This window comes from Ambystoma mexicanum, chromosome 4q, assembly GCF_040938575.1.
Source record: "Ambystoma mexicanum isolate Mex_15411 chromosome 4q, UKY_AmexF1_1, whole genome shotgun sequence".
Taxonomy (NCBI): Eukaryota; Metazoa; Chordata; class Amphibia; order Caudata; family Ambystomatidae; genus Ambystoma; species Ambystoma mexicanum.
Window position 1 is genome coordinate 233,386,824 of NC_090928.1, and position 19,892 is coordinate 233,406,715.

General features: G+C 43.3%; 1 protein-coding gene across 2 annotated transcripts in view; it reads right to left on the reverse strand.

The window, feature by feature from the left end:
* The window catches only part of TRAF3IP2 (TRAF3 interacting protein 2), a 436,145-nt gene that overhangs the window by 316,587 nt on the left and 99,666 nt on the right, over positions 1-19,892 (reverse strand). For both annotated transcript variants that reach the window (XM_069607776.1, XM_069607777.1), the window contains exon 2: positions 7,340-7,954. In XM_069607776.1, coding sequence (XP_069463877.1) covers positions 7,340-7,946 — 607 coding nt within the window. In that variant the 5' untranslated portion in view covers positions 7,947-7,954. The remainder of the gene's footprint in view (positions 1-7,339; positions 7,955-19,892) is intronic.

Consider the following 19,892-nt stretch of genomic DNA (forward strand, 5'->3'; position numbering starts at 1 on the left):
AAGCAAACACTGACCAGAGCTTGGGTATAAAAGTATATAATTATTTATTTAAAAACACACTTTATGAAATACACCAACACTAATATGGCAAGCAAGTTCAAACACAGTCACTATTAATATATATATATACATCCCTGATCACTTATTGAACAAGTCTTAGTTAAAACACCACTTATTTGCAGAAAGAGGTGAGCGCTTAACCTAAAATGGCACTCCAATAAGTTAATTAAAAAGGGAGGGGAAAAAGGCAGAATTAGGAACATACACAATACTAACACTTTAGGTGAACCAGAGCAAGTCAAATAAGGCAGAGTCTATTGAGGAGCAAGAAAGTCATAGGCCAGGCCCACTCTTTGAGAGAGCAAGGCGGAATGTGTCCAAGATCACATAGTTGATTAGTACTTTAAAAAGAGTCTTGCAGGTAGTTCAAGAAAGGGTTGGATCAAGTCAGGAAAAGTTATGTAGCAGATCCCAAGTCACCCCAGGATAGAAAGTCAAGGATTTACGGGACACCTCGAACAGTCTGTTGCAAGGGAGACCGGGCGGGACTCAGCACCTGAAATGGTGAGGAAGCTCCAGCGGGGGCAGTTGTTCCTGGTAGCGGGTGCAAGTCGGTGTTTCGTCCAGAGGAAGCGAGGGTCTCGACGTGGAGGAAAGCTGGAGGTCGTTGCACTGCCAGGGAAGAAACCAGCCGCGGAGTTTCTTGGTTAAAAGGTACTACCCTTTTATTCGCGATAGTGGTGAAGCGTGGCTATACGGCCGCCGGGGTGCTTGGCCCGGGCGATTCGACCACGAGACGATCCAGGAAGGCGAAAGGCGAAAAAGAGGGCGAACTGGTTATCCCCACCAGCTCAGAGGAAGAAGACTCTCCGGGATGAAGATCTTCTCCGTCGTTGGGAAGTGGTGAGACGGTTCAGCAGGGCTCCACCGGTGGTGTCGTCGTTGCAGGTCGGCTCAGCTTCTCCCTCTTCGGATTCTTTGGTCCTGTGGCGACTTCTGAAGTTACAGTCCCCAAAGCCCTGCTTTTATGCAGAAAACCCCCATTCATCAGTCCTAGCTGTCACTCAAACATGCTAAGAGGTGAGCCGGGCGGCTCACCACTGGGCCAATCACACAAGAGTGCGACTTGAGTTGCCGAGGCAACTCAGTCCAGGGTGCCTAAACCCCCCCTCCCACACATCCTGTAGACCCAGACAGAGCGTGACCACTTTTGGAGGCTTCTGTGTAGCAGCCTGCCAAAAAGTGGAACAAAGGGCTCGACTTGGGTTGGAGTTACAGAGGCGAACACAAACGCCATTTTAAAAATGAGTCCTGGCAAAAAGACCCAACCGGGGAATAAATATTAAATAAATAACCCGGCGGTATCTTTAACATTGCGCCAAAAAAAGTGGTGCGTTTAAAATGAATGGGAAAATCCCATAGGAAATATTCCGGGGGAATATTTTGTGTGGTAACCATTGCTACCAGCCAGAAACTCGACGAGGGGGGACTGCATAGTGCCCCCTCGAAAAACAGACCCAGGGGCAATCTAATTACCCCTACCAGTACTTCCACAATATGATGGTTTGTACTGGTTCTGTTCACAATTTAAGACTAGTAAAGTCAATGGTGACTTTACATGCCCTGGGAGACAGTAGTCAGTCCCAGGGTATGGAGTCTATGTTTGGGGGTCGCTATGACACCCCTTTGTTACTGCACGGAGGGTGCTGTGTAACACACTTACCAAAATACATGAAACCCTATGGAGTAAAAGACCCCATAGCCCATAAAACACATTACAAAGTCAAAGGATATCTCAAATCATGTCTAAGAGTGGGAGAAAAAAAGAGTCTCACTCTTAGCAGGAGAAAAAAATAAACCCCAGAAATCCAGCAAAGCTGCTGGGGGACTCACTAGGTTTGGGAAATTAGCCTGAACAGAGAATTCTCCCTAACAAGGTGGAACTACAAGATATGGCCTGACCAATCAGCGTACTAACCTCCTATAGGATCTATACTTAATTAAGTCCTTCACCCAATCCCTTCCCACCTTATGTTTTTGAAATGTATCTTATTGGGACATCATATTCGCTTAGAAACTATCAACAAGTCTGAAAAAGTTGCGAGAGAATTGGAAATCGTTGTGGTATCCATTGCTGTCCCTGTTTTACATGATTTTTGTTCAATAAAAAAGTACCATGCCATTTTACTGGACTCTTCAGTTTTTCGGGCATAGGCTGCGTATCCATAGGGGGTTCGCCAATGCCCTCAGTGATGTACTGCTTTTTCTCCACCGCAAGCCTAAAGCACAGCGTCGTGCCCCAGGAGGACCAGATTGTCAATCACGTGTGAAAACCAAGATGGTCAAGAGCCCCCTTGGTAAAATTCCTGCCCACTTCCCGGGGGACACCCTGCAGACAAGAAGGCAGAGTGGCAGATTGTGGGTAGAGACGGAACTGAGGCATCGGCTGATCAACGGATGCAAGTATGAGAACAGCAATCTGATAAACAAGGTGGTAGGGAAGTGTTGTACAGGTTGAGGGGAAGAAGTGACAAATTGTTTATTTGAGAGAGGTTTCCCTGTGACCAAATCTGTAGCCAGGGTTGTGGAAGGTGGCACTTTATTATGCATTACCAAAAAAAAGAGAAGATTCCCTGTGTCGAGGCATAGGAAAAGCGCCACGCCCCGAAGAGGGCAGTTATAAGAGAACGATCCCTTGTTGTGAAGAACGCAAGAAGATGGACGTGGGTTTGGGGTCTTTTGGTTATTGTGTTGTTTTAAGAGTGCACTCATTTGTTGTGTATAGAAGTTATTGACGTCAGTGGAGAGAGGCGAGTAAGGTTGGTAGAGGAGTATTTGCCAGAGACAGGTTGTAAATAGGATTTGAAAGCTTGATAAGAAGAGGTTGTTGGCCCATAGTTGAGAGCACACAGATTGTAGTGAAGGGATGGAAATGATCTTGGTCTTGTGGCATGAGGTAACAGTCTTAGAGCAGGGTGCCGGCTCAAGGTTGTGAAAAGAGGTTGTTTTGGTATTGATGCGGGCTCCAGGAGCACATGGAGGTTTGGCAGTGGGCTTAAAGGACAGGTTTCAGGGTATGGGTGGCAATTGTGGTGCGCACCCCAATTGGTGTTGGTGAAGGCTTGCGGAAAGGCTTGAGAATAAGTGTTAAAATTTGGAAAAGAGAATTGTTGATAAAAGATTGTGCAAATAGAGTGAAAATATTCAAGGTACAACCAAGGTACACCCAAAAGACCATTTTGAGGTCCAGTAAGTATCTGCAGTCAGAGGTGTGACATGCCATCATGAGAGACACTCCCCTAATGCATATGTGCAAGTCCCTTGCGCGGTACAAGGTTAGGATTTGTAAGTACAGTGAGAAAGGGACTCGTCCGACAGTGGGCAAGATAGTAAAACCTTAGCCCAAAGAAGGAAGTCTTTCGAAACCTGTGCTGCAACACATGACCACGTATTGACATGCTTCATGTAAGGGCAAGAAGCTACAAAGCAGGCTAGCGATTCTAGAATTATTGAAGAAGTTAGGGAATGAGGTGGAGAACCCACCCAGGAGAGAGTGGATACTTTATCAACATGACGTGGGGGAGCAAAGCACCCACGGCTCCTCCTCCTCCTCCCGAGAGCACTGATGCACCAAGTGAGACAGGGATTTTACCCATTGAAAGAATATGAGTTTACATTAATCCCTTGTGTACATCCCCAGTATATACAAGTGAAGATGCAATAAATGGAGCCAAGTTAAATAGCTCAAAGTCACTACCTATGCGCAATGAGTATAAAGAGCGTTGCGAGCTGCAGGCGAAGCTAACAGAAACAAGAGGTGGAGGAAAGCGAAAGGAAGGAAAGGAAGGAAATAAGGGAAGGGTTAGAAGAAAAGGAGGAGCGGAGAAAGGAAAGGGAAGATGAGAAAAAATGAGGAAAGGGAAAGACAGAAAGAAGCAAAAGAGGGCAACAAGGGAAGTAGAGGAAGAAATGGAGACAAAGGTGCAACTGAGCAGAAGGAGGAAGAGAAGGGAAGCTGAAAGGCTCGTCTGAGAGTGTCTAGGCAAGAGTGAGGAAGAAAGGAAGGAGCAGGAGCGGGAAAGAGAAAGTAGTTGGGAGAGTCGAGTTAGGGAAATGGAAGAAACAATAAAAAAATCATATGCTCCTTGAGGAGGATGAGGGAGTGGATAAGAAGAATGATTGGTACATTATATCAAAGCAGAAGGGATAGCAGGGCTAAGCTTTAGGTAGCAAGGTAGCATGATCTCCTGTTGACCAAAAAACAATGAGAGGAAATATAACAGCCAACAAAAGTAAATTAAATGCATTTAAAACACACAAAAACGATAAGCAAGTCAAAATAACGATCTCTGCAATTCAACTGTGGGATTATTTTTGCTTTTGAGCATTTTCTGTTCTTAGATCACACAGAACAATTGAAGTATAACAGTTTACAGACAGACAATATTTGAGTTATTTGATTGTAACTTCTACATCTAAAAAGTCCTACTCATTGGTAAATCTCCCTATAAAGAGACGGACTATCGCTCGTGAGGATGTGCTCTCCACAGTGAGCGTTTGTGTGCCGCCTATCTAGGTTAGAGGATAGACAAAGAGACTAGCCCTTCCCTCTCTCACTACTTTTGCTAACTTCTCAAAACAATTTGTAGTGCACACTTGTGGAAGTGGACATTTCTTTTTAATTACTTCCTCGTAGTGTGTCTTAACTAGAATTGCTAACTTAAAAAACACCAATTATCCTTGAAGATTGAAAGTATTTGTCTTCCTGAAAGTGGATCTGTTCTTGCCACCTTATTTATAATAAATGTATTCAATAGCCTAAAATGATGTTATTTGTCTGAGCTAGCCAATAATATGCCCGTCTCCGGGGTCATTTCAACACCCTGAGCCTTGTTAGTTGACCGGTTTCAGCCGAGTTCATATAGTGGACTGCTTTCTTCAGGACTTTCCTGGACTCGTTTAGTCAAGGTTCAATGTTCATCTAAAAAAGTTATGATGATTTTATTTATTGTCTCAATCTCCATCTTCTGATTTGGGGGAGAGCGTCTCTTCTTTCTTTATATACCCGCCTTAGTCTCCGAAACCCTGAAAGGGAAATAACAAATATAGGAACCATCACCATCTATAGTGTCACTTTTCCATCTCTCTCGAACATCACTTGTACTTGATTAATGGCGGAATTACTGCTACTTGATAGTTATCATCTCTTGTACTAGCTTTGGTCTTCTCTCAATGTTTTTTCTCTCTTCTTGTTGTGCTCCCCCCACCCCTACCTGTTGTATCGGTGGGCACACACACACACACTAAAGAAACTAATATCTGCACGCCGGATATTGTTTCTAATTGTTCAGTGACTTCTAGGTCACATCGCACACTACTGCTTACCAAATCTTGGTCTTTGCCTCCTTCTATGGGCTTCTATATTTCATCTGGGCGTGGGATCACTAAACAGCGAGTCGCTCTAGCTTTTCTTCGAGGGACCTGGATGCAAGGCAAAGTGCAACTGTGTTAGTTACCCCATCGCAAACTGAATGCATAGCAAAAGCGCATCTGTATTAGTTACCCCATCAAAACATTGCCTCTTTTCAGCGCCCAACCATTTATCACGTCTGTTTTGCATGTATGGTTACAGTCCACTTCTTCCCTAACCTTCCACGAAAAACAGACGTGATAAATGGTTGGGCGGTTGAAAAGAGACAACTACCTTCACATATTCAACACATGAACACACTCAAATGAGTTCGTAGAAATGTAGGTGTAGGCAATGTTTTGATGGGGCAACTAATACAGATGCACTTTTGCTATGCATTCAGTTTGCGATGGGTAACTAACACAGATGCACTTTGCCTTGCATCCAGGTCCCTCCAAGAAAAGCTAGAGGGACTCACTGTTTAGTGATTCCATACCCAGATATATAGAAGCCCATAGAAGGAGGCAAAGACCAAGAATTGGTAAGCAGTAGTGTGCAATGTGACCTAGAAGTCACTGAACAATTAGAAACAATATCGGGCGTGCACAGTAGATACTAGTTTGTTTTGTGTGTGTGCCCACATATACAACGGGTAGAGGGGAAGCACAACAAGAAGAGAGAAAAAAAACATTAAGAGAGAAGAAGACCAAAGATAGTAAAAGAGATGAAAACTATCAAGTAGCAGCAATTCCGCCATTAATCAAGTTCAAGTGATGTTCTAGAGAGATGGAAAAAGGACACTATAGATAGTGATGGTTCCTATATTTGTTATTTCCCTTTCAGGGTTTCCGAGACTAATATAAAGAAAGAAGAGACGCTCTCCTCCAAATCAGAAGATGGAAATTGAGACAATAAATAAACATCAAGACCTGAAGAAAGCAGTCCACTATATGAACTCTGCTGAAACCGGTCGACTAACAAGGCTCAGGGTGATGACCTGACCCCCGAGACAGGCATATTAAAGGCTAGCTTGGACAAATAATATAATTGTAGGCTATTAAATACATTTGTTATAAATAAGTCGGCAAGAACAGATCCACTTCCAGGAAGACAAATACTTTCAATCTTCAATGATAATTAGTGTTTATTTTTCCATTAGAATTTCTAGTTGATAAAACACACTATGAGGAAGCAATTAAAAAGAAATGTCCACTTCCACAAGTGTGCACTACTACATTTTTTAGAAGTCAGCAAAAGTAGTGAGAGAGGGAAGGGCTAGTCTCTTTGTCTATCCCCTAAACTAGATAGGCGGCACGCGAGCGCTCACTAGGGAGAGCACATCCTCATGAGGGATAATCAGTCTCTTTATAAAGAGATTTAGCAAGGAGTAGGGCTTTTTAGATGTAGAAGTTACAATCAAATAATTTGAATATTGTCTGTCTGTTTTGTGATATAAAGATTTAGGGCACCAGGCAGATTTTGCTTGCCAATAGACTTTTGTGGTACTATAAAAAGTATAACAGTTTACAACAGATTAGCTGTTATCCAGTGGATTTGCAATGTCAACTGTCTCAAGAGCCATGCTTTACCCCTGGTCTCCCAACGCTTAAATTATGTTGTACAACAACATTCACATAAATGATTGGGGGAAACTACTACACATTGTTTCCATAAAATTGTAATACTAAAAAAAGTCCTGACATATATACAACATTCCCCACAATCTCAGTATATGACAACAAAGGTAAATGAATACATGCAATATCATAAAATGAATATACCTAGAAAAAAAATTGTTTGTGGTACGCAAGAAAGGAGGGTTAGATCATGTTGCTATCTAAATAGAAATACATTGAAAAATCATTGTATGTGCTTTTTTGGAATATAGTGTAGCTTCAATTATTCATTTATAAAAAAGCAATAACTTACATAAGATCTGTTGCTGTGGGTCAATCGGGCAGCACGGCTTGACCTTGGGGTAAGGCAAATTGGAGCAGACTGGATACATGTGTGGTTCAGTAGACATTAATGGTCCTGGGGGTTCCAGTTGACCAATTGCCATAGGATCCTGCGGCTGTGACCCATATCCAGTGTCTTTACTTTGCATGTGTAGCTTTTGCTCATTACCTGGAGGCTGACGGGGCTGTACATTTTCCAAGTTGGGCTTGGTGGAAGCATCCTCAATACTTTTTCCTGATTCAATAGAGTTGTGCCCAGTATCAGAAGAACCCGGAGAAAATAGGTTGGCAGCATGATGTTGCCCACACATTAAGTGATTATAATCTGATGAGTGTGTTTCAACCACAAATGCACTTCGAGGTTGGGAGCCAGAAAACATATAGTTTGCATTTTCAAGTTGGAATCGTTCATTATTTTGGTTCAGAAATCCGCCATGAGAGCCTTGCAAAGGCAACGATCCAGGTGTACACCTTAGATTCACAATGGTTTGTATACATTCCAAATCCTCATCTGCACAACTTGTAAGGTCCACACCAACTTGGGATTCATCATTCTCTTCAGGTAGGCTTTTACTCATCGTAATGCCTGAAAAACAAATGGAAAAAAACAAAACGTTATGCGAAATGGAATGTGCTGGTACAAGCCTGGGCCCAGGTGGCTCTATTTATTTGAGGACAAAGTCCTACTTAGATGATAAGTGGGTAGGTGTTCTCTGTTCGTTCATTCTACAAAGAAATTTGACACAAGCAACAGCAGATAACATGTATACCAACATTGAATAGAAAATGGCTATGTAGTGAAAGAACCTTCTAGCTAAATATTACACCAACACAGAGACCTCATTTCCCCAACTGATCTCCAATTAAAAACGTAGACACTCATTCTTATTTCATCATGCAGATGGCCATGAAATAAAAATGGTATCAACTGTCAGAAAAGAACTTCAGTTGTACGTGCGATTGGTGAAAAAATGATCTATGACTTGGTTACAAACAGATCTCCACGGTGTGTCATATGAAAATGTGGGTACCAGCTTGAATAAAAGGTCTAATGCAGGCAACACTGCTTTTTACTACCAGTACAGATAACCTGTGAATGAGTTTCTTTAGTGTCTTTTTTTTAAAATGTGTCCTAACCACAATTAAAAATAATGTCTAGGTTTCTTCTGTACTGCAGATACCTGCACTGATGGAACAATGACATCACAACCTTATTTTATAGAGCCTGTGCACAAAAGTTTCAAACATACATTAAAAAAAAATGTGAGACCCCTGGTACTTAGGACACACTGAATGGTTTGTATTAATCCTTTTCTCTCCCCTTATTTTTCATAATTATTTCCAGTCCTGAAGAAGGCCATGTATGGCTTTCTTGGAATAAAACATGTCAAACTTTCTTAAACGTATCAAAAGACTAGTACACTTCATGTTTAAGTAGCAAAGGAGAACCAGCACTAGAATAGAAATTAGTGAGCAGAGTACACCTGCTTTTTTTTAGACACTCCTTTGGCCTCACTTTCATAATAGCACTAGGAAATGTTCACTTAAAACTAACAATATAGTTTGGTTTAGCATAGCATTTGCACGATATAGTGCTCACTGGGCCACAGCGCTTCCAAGTACAAGGGCTTTAGGGACCCAACACCTCAAAGGAGCCCACTTGCTTTAGTGCGCTGCAAAGATAATCCTTCCAGGTTTACAGCTCTTCTGTGTTGGGGCTTCTACGGAGTACTGAGAGCTCATAGGGCTGCAGTTCTTTGAAGCCTCAGGTGACAGCACACCTTTCCTGGCTCTCGCCTCCTGCTTCCTCTCCTGTGCTGAAATGTGATCCTCCTATGACCAGCTTGAAAGAGAGATTACACCCATCTTCCATCTTGCCAGTGGTTGGTTGGCTTTGATCACAGCCTTTCTTCCTATCATGCCTCTTGATTGTTTCTCATTATATGACTGGTGAACCACATGTGATAAAATCTTGGTGGATTTTCACAGGTAGCTTGCTGAAAGAGAAACCTGGGAGTATGCAACATATCTGCATGTAGAGCTATGAACGTGATACGTATATTAACCCTACTGTTCAAACTGGACCTTTCCAATCTATTCATGTGAAAACGCATGCTATATATCCTTCTAGCTGGTCAAATGTAAAATGTAGGGCAAACAGACTAATACATGTCAATATCATTACATGACCTGAAATGATCCATCATGACATGAGAAATAACGAAAGGGCATGCCATGAGCTGCCATCTCATGATAGATTAAAATAGGTCATATGCAAACTGGGAGTAGAACTGGGTGGTCAGATGTTGCGTGTGCAACTACTTTTATGGCGGGCTTCGTGGTTGTCGAGCTAGCCACAACTTGTAACAGGAAACCTGTGGGTCCTTGAAAAAATAATGCCTATAGCCTTGTGGAGGTCTGCTCTCCATCACCAGACCTTAAATGGTATGTTTGAAGTGTTGATGAATAGCTTTTATTTTTAATTCCCTTAACCCCAGAGAAATAGAAAAAATTACTTTAAGAGTCCATCTTGTAAAATAGCATTTATGCTCCTCCATATATTTTTGGAGAGGGAGCAGTATCACATCAGACTTCTAGTTTGCCTCTTAAAGAAACCTTTGAGGGGTGCAATTAGGACAAATCAAGAAGGCGCGATTAGTCCCAGAATTGCTATATAGTTTATATTGCTGAGCTGAATATCGAGGCCAATGTGGAACAAAACTATTAGAAAGGGCACAAGAAATCTATAGCACTGCTGACGTGATGACTTTTTGTGAACCCTGACCTACCAACAACTGGCGATAAAGGTTTATCTGGACTGCCACTCTTCACAAACCCTTTCTTGCTGTCAATGTTCCCAATTATGCTTTGAGGTGCAACAAATCTCAGTGCACATTTGAAATGAACTAAGCCATGACACCCCTGATCACACAGCATTTTCCAATAGGATTGCACCATTATAAACCGCTTCTGTGAATCAGACCCTTAATTTGAATCTTTATATAAAAGTTTGGAATATTGCATTTCTGATTTGGAACTGTACAAAGCAATCCCTAGGCCCAGCGGACGACTGACCTACAGGATGAGTGATGTTGTCGCCTTGGAAAGAAAAGGCACCAGGGACGTAGAATACTGTAATGACCATCTTGGAGTAAAAGTTAAAGAAACTGTGCTCTGGAAAAAAGACACTCCGATGCCACTGGTTTAATTGACATTTTGAGCACGTTTTTGTCAAAAACAATTTCAGGCATTTGTAAATGTCAATAGTGAACTATACATAATGTTTTCCAATTGTAAAGGCCTTGGGAACGCTGAGTAGAAAAACCTGTGTCACTCTTTGATTTGTATCACTGAGAAATCTGAAAAAATAAGTACGGATGGATTTGTAACAGGCCAATTGATCCAGCCTCTGATATGAGAAATCAACAATACATTTGATTAACCTAGAACTTACATCTGAATGTCATTTCTTGAATCTTATTATCTCAACATATGATTTTGGCATCTAGGATCTTGTTCACTAAAGCAGGTACTAGTAGTATCAGACTACTTTAATTATTTGCACACTGCTAGTTTTTTATTTTGTATAATTATACATGAAAGACATTCCAAAAGGAAAAAGAGTTAGCACAATAATATATTATATTCCTTTAGTTGTATAACCTAAACTTTTCAAAAATCAAAGTTTGAAAACAAAATTAAAAAAAACTTTTTTTTAAAAGAAAGTTACATTGCTATGCATGAAGGCTTGAAAACAGAAGTTTGAAAATAATTATTTTCTGGGTGCATTTCATTTGTTTGTGATGTTTCATGTGATTTTCTTTCTGCTGCCCTCCCGACATCCTCCCATCCCATCTTCTCTTCTACCTTTAAATTCACGTTTCGCACCCTGTAGGCATGCATTTTGTTTTAAAAAACATAAGTGGACACCCACCATTACCATCTTTGGCCTATGTACTGTACTTCCTCCAACTGCCCCAAAGTTATGTGCCCTTCTGTCCATTCGCAAAGAAAAAGTTATTTGTTTAATATGATATGCCATTACACGTGTTTCTAGGCGCGACAAGACAAGGGGTAAAGAGGGAGGGCAAGACAACGATCTTACTATGCCGTGCGTCATTCAGATCTTGCAAGTGCAATAACGCAAAGTGAAGGGGACGGGGGAAGTGCAAAGTGCAATCAGGGCAGCATTACTCTGAGTAAGCGCAGCCAGAACAGCGCGGCTCTGGGTAAGTGCAAGCATGTGGGGGACTGAAGGTTACAGTTACAGCCACTAGTGCACGGCAGACCGCGAGGCAGTGCGGGGGGCAACTGTTCAAGAGAAGCCAGGAACCCAATACGGCTCTGACGGTAACCAAGCAACCAGTCAGCGCAGCAGACAGGTAGGTCAGCAGGGGGGTGGGGGAGAAAGCAGAGGAGAAATTGAAGGTTTTGAGCTGCTTCCGGAACTTCAGGTGGTCAGGCTCAAGTTTGAGAGGGACCGTTCCAGAGGAAGGCACCTGCAGAGGAAAGTGATCTACCACCTACTCCATGACTGGAGACGTGTCTGACCCTCAGAGAGTTGGAGGCAGCAGAGCAAAGGAAGGGCTCAAGAAGGAAGGTATTTAGGAAGAGGTTGTTCTGTGTGGGATATAGTGACCCACTCAACAGCATTTCCTCACATCACCCAGCTGCATTTGCGCAGAAACAGCCAAATGGCTGTGCTGGCTCCTGTGAACACCATGGCACAAAATGGCATTTTGACAACAAAAAAAATGGCTGCACCATCCTGCCTAGCACACTTCAGGCAAGGTGGAAGAAGGGGACACACTGAAAAAGTATGCCAGCGTGTTCTGAAATAAATAAAAGGAAGAAAATGGAAAAAGCAGCGTTGCTTTGCTGCAAAAGCCCAAATTTCCATTGGAAAGAAACCCTTTTTCACCTTTAAAAATAATTGCAGCTTTGACGCCAACTTCCTCTGTTCATTCTGAAACCACTGATTAAAAAGGCCCCGTCATGCCCAGAATATTTCACTGTGCTTCACCAAAACCAGGCATAATTCCGGAGTGACAGGCCCAGTCAGACCAACTCTGAGAGAAATTAGTAAGCAACTTCCAATTTCACTTGCACGGGAACCACGTTTATTTCTTTCCAAAAAGTATCCAGGCTCCGCAGTTCAAAGAGACTTTAACTCTCTGAGCCAAGTCGGTGTCAATGTATCTATGTTTTATATAAAACTCCTGCATTCAAGGAAATGACTACAGCTGCAGACAGTGTGGGCAGCTGAGGGAGCTCAAAAAAACGAATTTAAAGAAAACAAATGTTAGCAGTTTTCAACACGTGTAAAAAATGGGCTTAGCTGACTGAAGAAAAAAAATGGCCGGTTTAAAACTTAATTGTTGAATGAAAGCCGGCTTACTTAGCAATGTAAAGGGGCTTTGTTGCTGGTGGAAATAAATACATAAGCCATTTTTATTCCTTAGGTTTGTTTAAATTCAGGACCAAAAATCAGTAAATGAAGATTTTGAACTAACTGTGCTGACTTTGCAAGCTAAAAAGAAATAAGTTATTCCAGATGGCAGGCTGAAACTTCCCCCAAGGGGAAGGGGACTATCATAAAAACTCGGCCGATACTGGCAACCCCCTGATAATTACAGGGTTGAACAGAATTAGGTCTCTGCCGGGACCCACACAATGGAGCTCCCAAGGGAGGAAGCCTGGGGTGTGAAGAGGGTCATATAACTCCAGTCAAGGGAGAAACTCCCACCCTGCTCTAAAGGAAGGGACAGTTGGCTACAGCTGAAAAAGAAAAAAAAATGGTGCATTGACAAGACAATGGACTGCCTTTTGGTTCCAAAAACTATATTATTATAAAGAAACTTTAGACTTTATCTCTGCAGCAAGACTTAGTAAATATGTAAAAATGTTCGCAGTTTTAAATCTAATTTTATGTGCTTTCTTTTAAGACTTGGTAGAACTCATTGCCGCATGGGGAACAGAAGTTACAAAATATGACAGATTACCAGAAAAGCATCCATGTTGCAAATGTGAATTGTTGTACATACAACCCTCATGATAATCCACATCCATGTATAAAGTTCTAGGATGTTGAGTTATATAAATCCCATTGAAAAGCACGAAAAACTGGTGGAAGGGCGAAACAAGGTCGCACAGACTTGAGGATTGGACTGATATGTGCTGCACACAATATGTAACCTGTATATATAATTTGCCAAGAGATTGCAATGATGTAAATATATGTTTTTGGCAAAATCGTATTCTAAGTAAATTAAAGGTGGGAGTTTCTGGACATTGTAAAACTCACCTCATAAACGTGACATCATTCCCTTGGAAATCCAACCAGTTGAGAGCAAGGCAGAGACTAGTACCCCTGTCCAATCCAAGTAGTGTAGGGGCATACTTAGTTAACCCTGCCCAGCCTATAATTTTATGACGTCACTAGGCATTATAAATAAGGGTCCCTGACAAGACTTTGGACACACTATTCCCGATTCCCTGTGTGGCGTTCTGTTCCCGTTTCCTTCATATTGCACTGATCCAGATTCCAGATCCAGGCCAAGCACTGCTGACCCTTCCAGTAAGGCCTCAAATTAAAAAAAAAAAAATCCTAATACTCAAAGGGAGAAGCGGTGGTATTTTTGTGGGAAGCCTCCCGACACCAGGCTGGCTTGCAGCCCACCAACTGCTGCGCAATAACTGCATCCAGAGGTACTTGTGCCATCCAGTGACCAGAACTATCCTTTGGTATCCAGTCCCTGCCCAGCTGATACTGTCCCGCTGATTTTGTCCGGCTGTCCTTTGTTAGACCAGATCCATGTGGTGACCAGAGCGCTGACGGTCCAAAATCCTAAACGTAAGTGGACTGTATCAATAGGAAACCATAGAAGAACATAGTATACCTTGCCTTGCTTTGTTCTATCCCATCTCTAAGCTATCCTATTCTGACCCAGATATCTTGTAAATATTGTCAGCATTATCTGCGAAACCCTGCCTTTGATTCCTAGTGTCAGCGCCGATTTTCTCTTAATTTTTGTTTTGTATAGAACATAAGCCATGAGTGATTTTGATTAAATAAATTAATTTTCCATAAAGGAAACGGGGTACACCACCTGAAGGGTTACAACGGCCACGTAACTGGAGATTCACGGGTGACATTCTCTTATTTGGTCATTAAATCCAGTTTGTCAAGTTTGCAATCCATTTTAAAGCTGCTTTTCTGTTTTTCTCTGTTCAATATTCCTAAAAACTAACCTCACTATATCTTCCATAAATCATTCAATTTACCAGCTAGAGAGCTAATTTCACTTCCATATTGTACCCATGATCTATAGCTATACCCGAACACAAAACCCTGTTTTTATAAAAAAAAAGGTTTGGTAATTTTAGGCGGGAATTGCAAAGTTTGCAAAGAAAGTTTCCAACGTGTCATTTGTTGCAACATCCGTTTTAACCCTGCCACTCATTTTTGAACTCTATGCTTTTGGCAATTCATCATTTGTGATTGTTAGTGTATTTGCATTGTGGCTTTAGTGAGGTATTATATTTGCTTCAGGGTTTTTCACACAGATTCATAATTTAATTGTCCATTTCCAAGTGTCATTTTATAACACTGCAAGGGTTTCAAATCCGTTTTTCTCTCTGTTTTGGGGAGGGAAGTTCGGATTTGAATTCTGTCTCCTTCTTGTCGTTCCTGATTACCTGCTGCTTCTGTTTATCCACTTAAAATTGATGGGTTGAGGGAACATTGTAGGGGGAAATTCTAACTTAAGTGCTATCCTTCCTAAAATCAAAAAGTGCTCCTATTCCCTGATGTTTTGTAGATGTGTTAATAGAAGGTTAAACTAAGTGCATTGCTTCCATTCCTATTGTTCTTATCACCTCATTGGTGATTGCTGACCCTTATTAAAAAGTGTATGATGTCTTTTGAATTTTTAAATAAATATTATATTTTACCAACCAGCCTGGTTCATGGTCCATTGTGACCCGGGGTATTTGAAAAGGGGGTGTGATATGAGTGGTGTATCATCTCAATATTGAATCTAATCTAAAACATAAGCATTTCGGTTGTGCGCTGCATACTGGGCTGAGACCAAGGTGTGTGTCGCCTGGTTAAAATCCTTAACATGAATGTAGTGCGGGCCCCAGCCCCAGAAAGCCTTGTGGATGATGAAGAGGGTCTTGAACTTGATCCTTGGAGCCAGTGGAGAGATTTCCGGGCTGGCGAGATACAGTCCTGGGACTGGAGGCAAAGGATAAGTCTTGCAGCCCTGTTCTGGATTTGTTGCAGAAGGTGGAGAGTAGAGGAAGGCAGATTGAGAAAGAGGCTGTTATTGTAGTCCAGACTAGAGAGAACCAGGGCTCTGGGGACAATTTGCGTCTGGGGGAAAGTGTGACAAGTAAGAGTACCTCTGAAGAGGTGCAGGTGGTAGTGGGCCTTCTTGGAAAAGGTCCATGATGTGAGGAGAGCAGGAGAGAGAGAGTGGTGTCGAAGATAACACCAAGGTTATCAAGAGGGTCCATTGAGGGCGGCCAGAGTGAGATGGAAAGAGGGAGCAGGGGTCCCGATGGGAAGGATCTCCGTCTTACTGGCATTAAGGTAGAGATCATTGGAGGCGCCCCCATACTGAATCGTGGATAGACAGTCTGGAATGTGCAAGAGAGGAGAGGTGGCTTTAGGGAGCCGGAAAGAGCCGCATGTCATTCGCATAAGACTGAATGTTAGAGCAGAAGGTAGAGATTCGATGGGCCAGAGGGGCCACATAGGGATTGAAGAGCCAGGGTGAGAGGTTAGAGCCCTGGGGAACACCACATGTGGAGAGCGAGGCAGTGGAGAGAAAGGACCCAAGTTGGACCTGGGAGGGTCGGTCCAGGAGGAAAGAGGTTAGCCACTCCAGGGCCTGATCTATGATGCTCAGGTTCCCACTGAGTCGGTTGATCAGGATGGTGTGATTGACCGTGTCGAATGTACAGGAAAGATCAAGGAGGATGGGGACAGAAGGGGTGCTGGTGTCGAGATAGGAGAGCAGATCTTCATGGGTGTTCACAAGAGCAGTTTCCATGCCTCTGGCTGCTCTGAAGCCAGACTGGTGGTCATGGAGACAGCCAACAGTTTCAGTGTGGAGAGTGAGCTGGGAGATGGACAGCTTTTCCAGACGTTTGACCAGGAAAGGAGTGATAGGGATTGGGCGATAGTTAGCAGGACAGGTAGGACCGGCAGAAGGCTTTTCAAGCAGGGGGTGCACAATTGAGTGCTTGAGGAGGAAGGGGAAGCACTAGTGGCGAAAGAGTGATTGCAGAAATCAGCCAAGGCTGGAGCAAGGGTGTCGATGTGGTCCCTGGAAAGCAGGGGAGCACCCATTTGGACGAAAATGTCATAGATCAGACTTGTCTAGAAACATTGTCAGGTTATCAGAGAGAAAGAGGAGAAAGGAGGAGGAGAGGGGGAGGCGGCCAGTGGGGGGGCAAAGAGCGGTAGAGGGAGAGAAGAGAAGAGCGAGGACAGGATTTCCTGAGTTTTAGTAGTGAAATGAGAAGCCAGGGACGTACAGAGGGCCTGGGAGGGAACAGGAGAGGTGGAGACTTCCAAAGGATTGGCCGGAATTATCCAATTTGATTGAAAAAATAAATAAAAACAATCGAATTCTACATTTGACCGATTTCGGCCAGTACCATTCGATCTTTTAAAAATACTGAACATGAAGAGCAGAGGTCGTGGGGGTGTCACCTGCTCCATATGCTCAGAATTTTTGGGCTGTGGGAGTGCCCCCCGCTTCCTCAATAGTGGGGGACCAAAAAGAAAATGTTTAAAAAAAGAAAATATAAAAAAAAAAAAGAGACCCTGCGGTGTCGGATCAGACCCGCGTTAGGACGGAACTGACGCCGCAGGTTACAGGAGATGCGGCAGACAGAAAAGGTAAATAGGGGTAGAGGGTTGTGGTTGTACTGGCGGATTGGTGGGCATGGGTTTGGTTTATTTAACTGCGGTAAAAACGTACTAGTGGCAAAAAGGACTACGGTTGATTCCGCAGCGGGTATTTCTACCATGGTCAAACAACCCAAATACGGATTGGCCAGCTCCTTACAGATTTGAAAGAGTTTGGCTGTGATGTTAGAGGCTGCAGAGATGCGGGCTTGGATGTGGACTCTCTTCTTGGACAGGGCAGAGTCTGTATTAACTTTGGAGCAGGTGGCAGGCCAGTTTGTCAGAGGATGCACGTGTAGCCCACCACTTCCTCTCAGCCACCCTGCACTTGCGTTTCAAGGCTGCGAGGCTGACCAAGAGTTGCACTTCAGATGGATTCTCATGGCAGGAGCAAGGATGTCCAGAGTGTTGGAAATGGCAAGATGCAGATTAGAGAGGGCTGTGTCAGGGTTTGAGTCAGTCGCAGGAGTAGGAGGAGCAGAGAAGGTGGAGGCAAAGACATCAACTGGCACACGCTTCATGAGCCGAATGACCAAGAAGGTAGGTGGCAGTGCTGGGGTGGGCTTTGCCTGGGGAACAGAGTGTCAGGTGAGAGGAAACAAGAAAGTGGTCAGTCCAAGAGAGGAGTAGTGAGAGGGTTAGAGAGAGGGATGAGAACATCCAAGGTGTGTCCGGCAGTGTGTCGGATCAGAAGGTAGAATGGAGAGGGAACGAATCGCAGAGGATGCAGAGAGCCCTGTGGAGGCATCAGAAGCATCCAGGTGGATGTTGGGGTCTCTGAGGAGGAGAAGCTGAGAGGTAGAGGTAAGGAGAGATGTGGAGAGGTCAGCCCACTCTGAGAGGAAGAGGGCAGCCTGATCAGGTGGCCTATGGAAGGTGGCCACAGTCAGAGGCCAGGAGATTTAAAGAGCCTGCAGACCAGGCATTCAAAGGAGGAGTAGGCCTGCGTAGGAAAGATAGAGGCAAGGACCAACTCCGGAAAGATGAGAGCTACTCCCCTTCCGGGTCGGTTGGTTCTGGGCACAGAAAGGATCTTGTAGCCATCAGGGAGGAGTGTTAAAGCTTGTGACAGAGGTGGTTGTGAACCAAGTCTCAGTGAGAGCAAGGACATCAAACAATGAGTAAGCATGCCTCAATTTGAGTAAGCATGCTGCCTCAAAATGAGTAAGCATGCCTCAATGTCCCTCCCCTCTCTCAACCTCTAACTTTTCCTCCCATTTATTTCTAATAGTTACGTCAACTTTTCAAACTTCTCTTTTGGTTTTCAAACCTTTTTTCATACTTTGAACTTCTAAGTGTGTATTTTCTAACTGAACACCAGATACCCGTTAAAAAGGTAATCTCTCCAGACAATAAAAACGGTTAAAAAAAAAGGTCATACAAGTTAAAAACATTAACATATGGCCCCTGATGCCTTCGTAGAGTTTGGATATGGAATGTCAGGGAGCAAGTACATTAGAAGCTTATTTGTAGCATGCAGACAGTGTCAAATGCTTGGGTGAGGGAGACGGTCCGTTCTTGCTTTTTGGTATAGTGCAAAGAAGAACAGTGCAGTGCATTGTAGCATTAGCTTAGTATCTGCTCGTGAGGACAAGGTATGTTAGTTTAACTGTAACCAACCCCTGGATTGGGGGACCTTTGGGTATCTGGCAACTCTTCCGAGTGCCTGCTACAGAGGGATTGTGCGTGGCAGTAGCAGAGGCAAATAAACATACAGCCATACACTACAGACCAATGAGCTAACTCTAGGCCATTCCCATTGTTAATTAAAGAACAAATGGAACATGCAGGAGTTTAGTTTCTTCGAAGGTATACCTGTATGTTGCTGCATTGTGTCGTACACATCCTTGATGTGGCCAGGGGCAAATCTAGGAATGGTCATTGGGCTACTTTGGTCTGAAGACCTGTTAACAATCAAGCTTCAACCTAAACTGACAGATCTTTGCCTATGGGTACCTATAATAATATGCCCGATTTGGGAAACCCCTGGATTCAGGGAGAATATTTATACTTGCCCGAACAACCAAAAGGTAGGCCTGACCAACGTTCCAGCACACAGCTATTGGGTAGGAACCCTTAAGATAAAGACCAAATTCAGGGTACCCCATTAGCTTACTCAAGGATGCAGGATCTGAAGCAAGTCACCCTGCTCCTACAGTGGCTGAGGTTTGCAGCAGGAAGTCATCAGACCCCCCCCCCCACCATCCATTTCCCAAGGGAAGTGTCTCTTTGAAGGTACTCTGTTGCCGGACATCCATGAGTCTAGCATTTCAGACAGATACTGCTTGTTCTGAAACATATAATGCTTAACTGTCAGTCATTGTTCACTTTCTCTCAGAGATGGACTTTTCAACAATTATGCCATGGTTACTCAAAGCCATCATCATTCTCTGTTGTCAGCTACTGCAAGGTTTACTACAGATAGGGTCTCCACAAGGTCACTTTGGAGACTAGGACCAGGATAATAAGACACTTACAATCTGCTTTCCATTTAACAATCAACATATCTCAACTCTCTTTCTCCATAATCTAATAATCATAACTATGTTTTGGACCACTCCAGCTTCCCATCACGTTGAAGCTGCCTCTTGGCTGTCTTGAG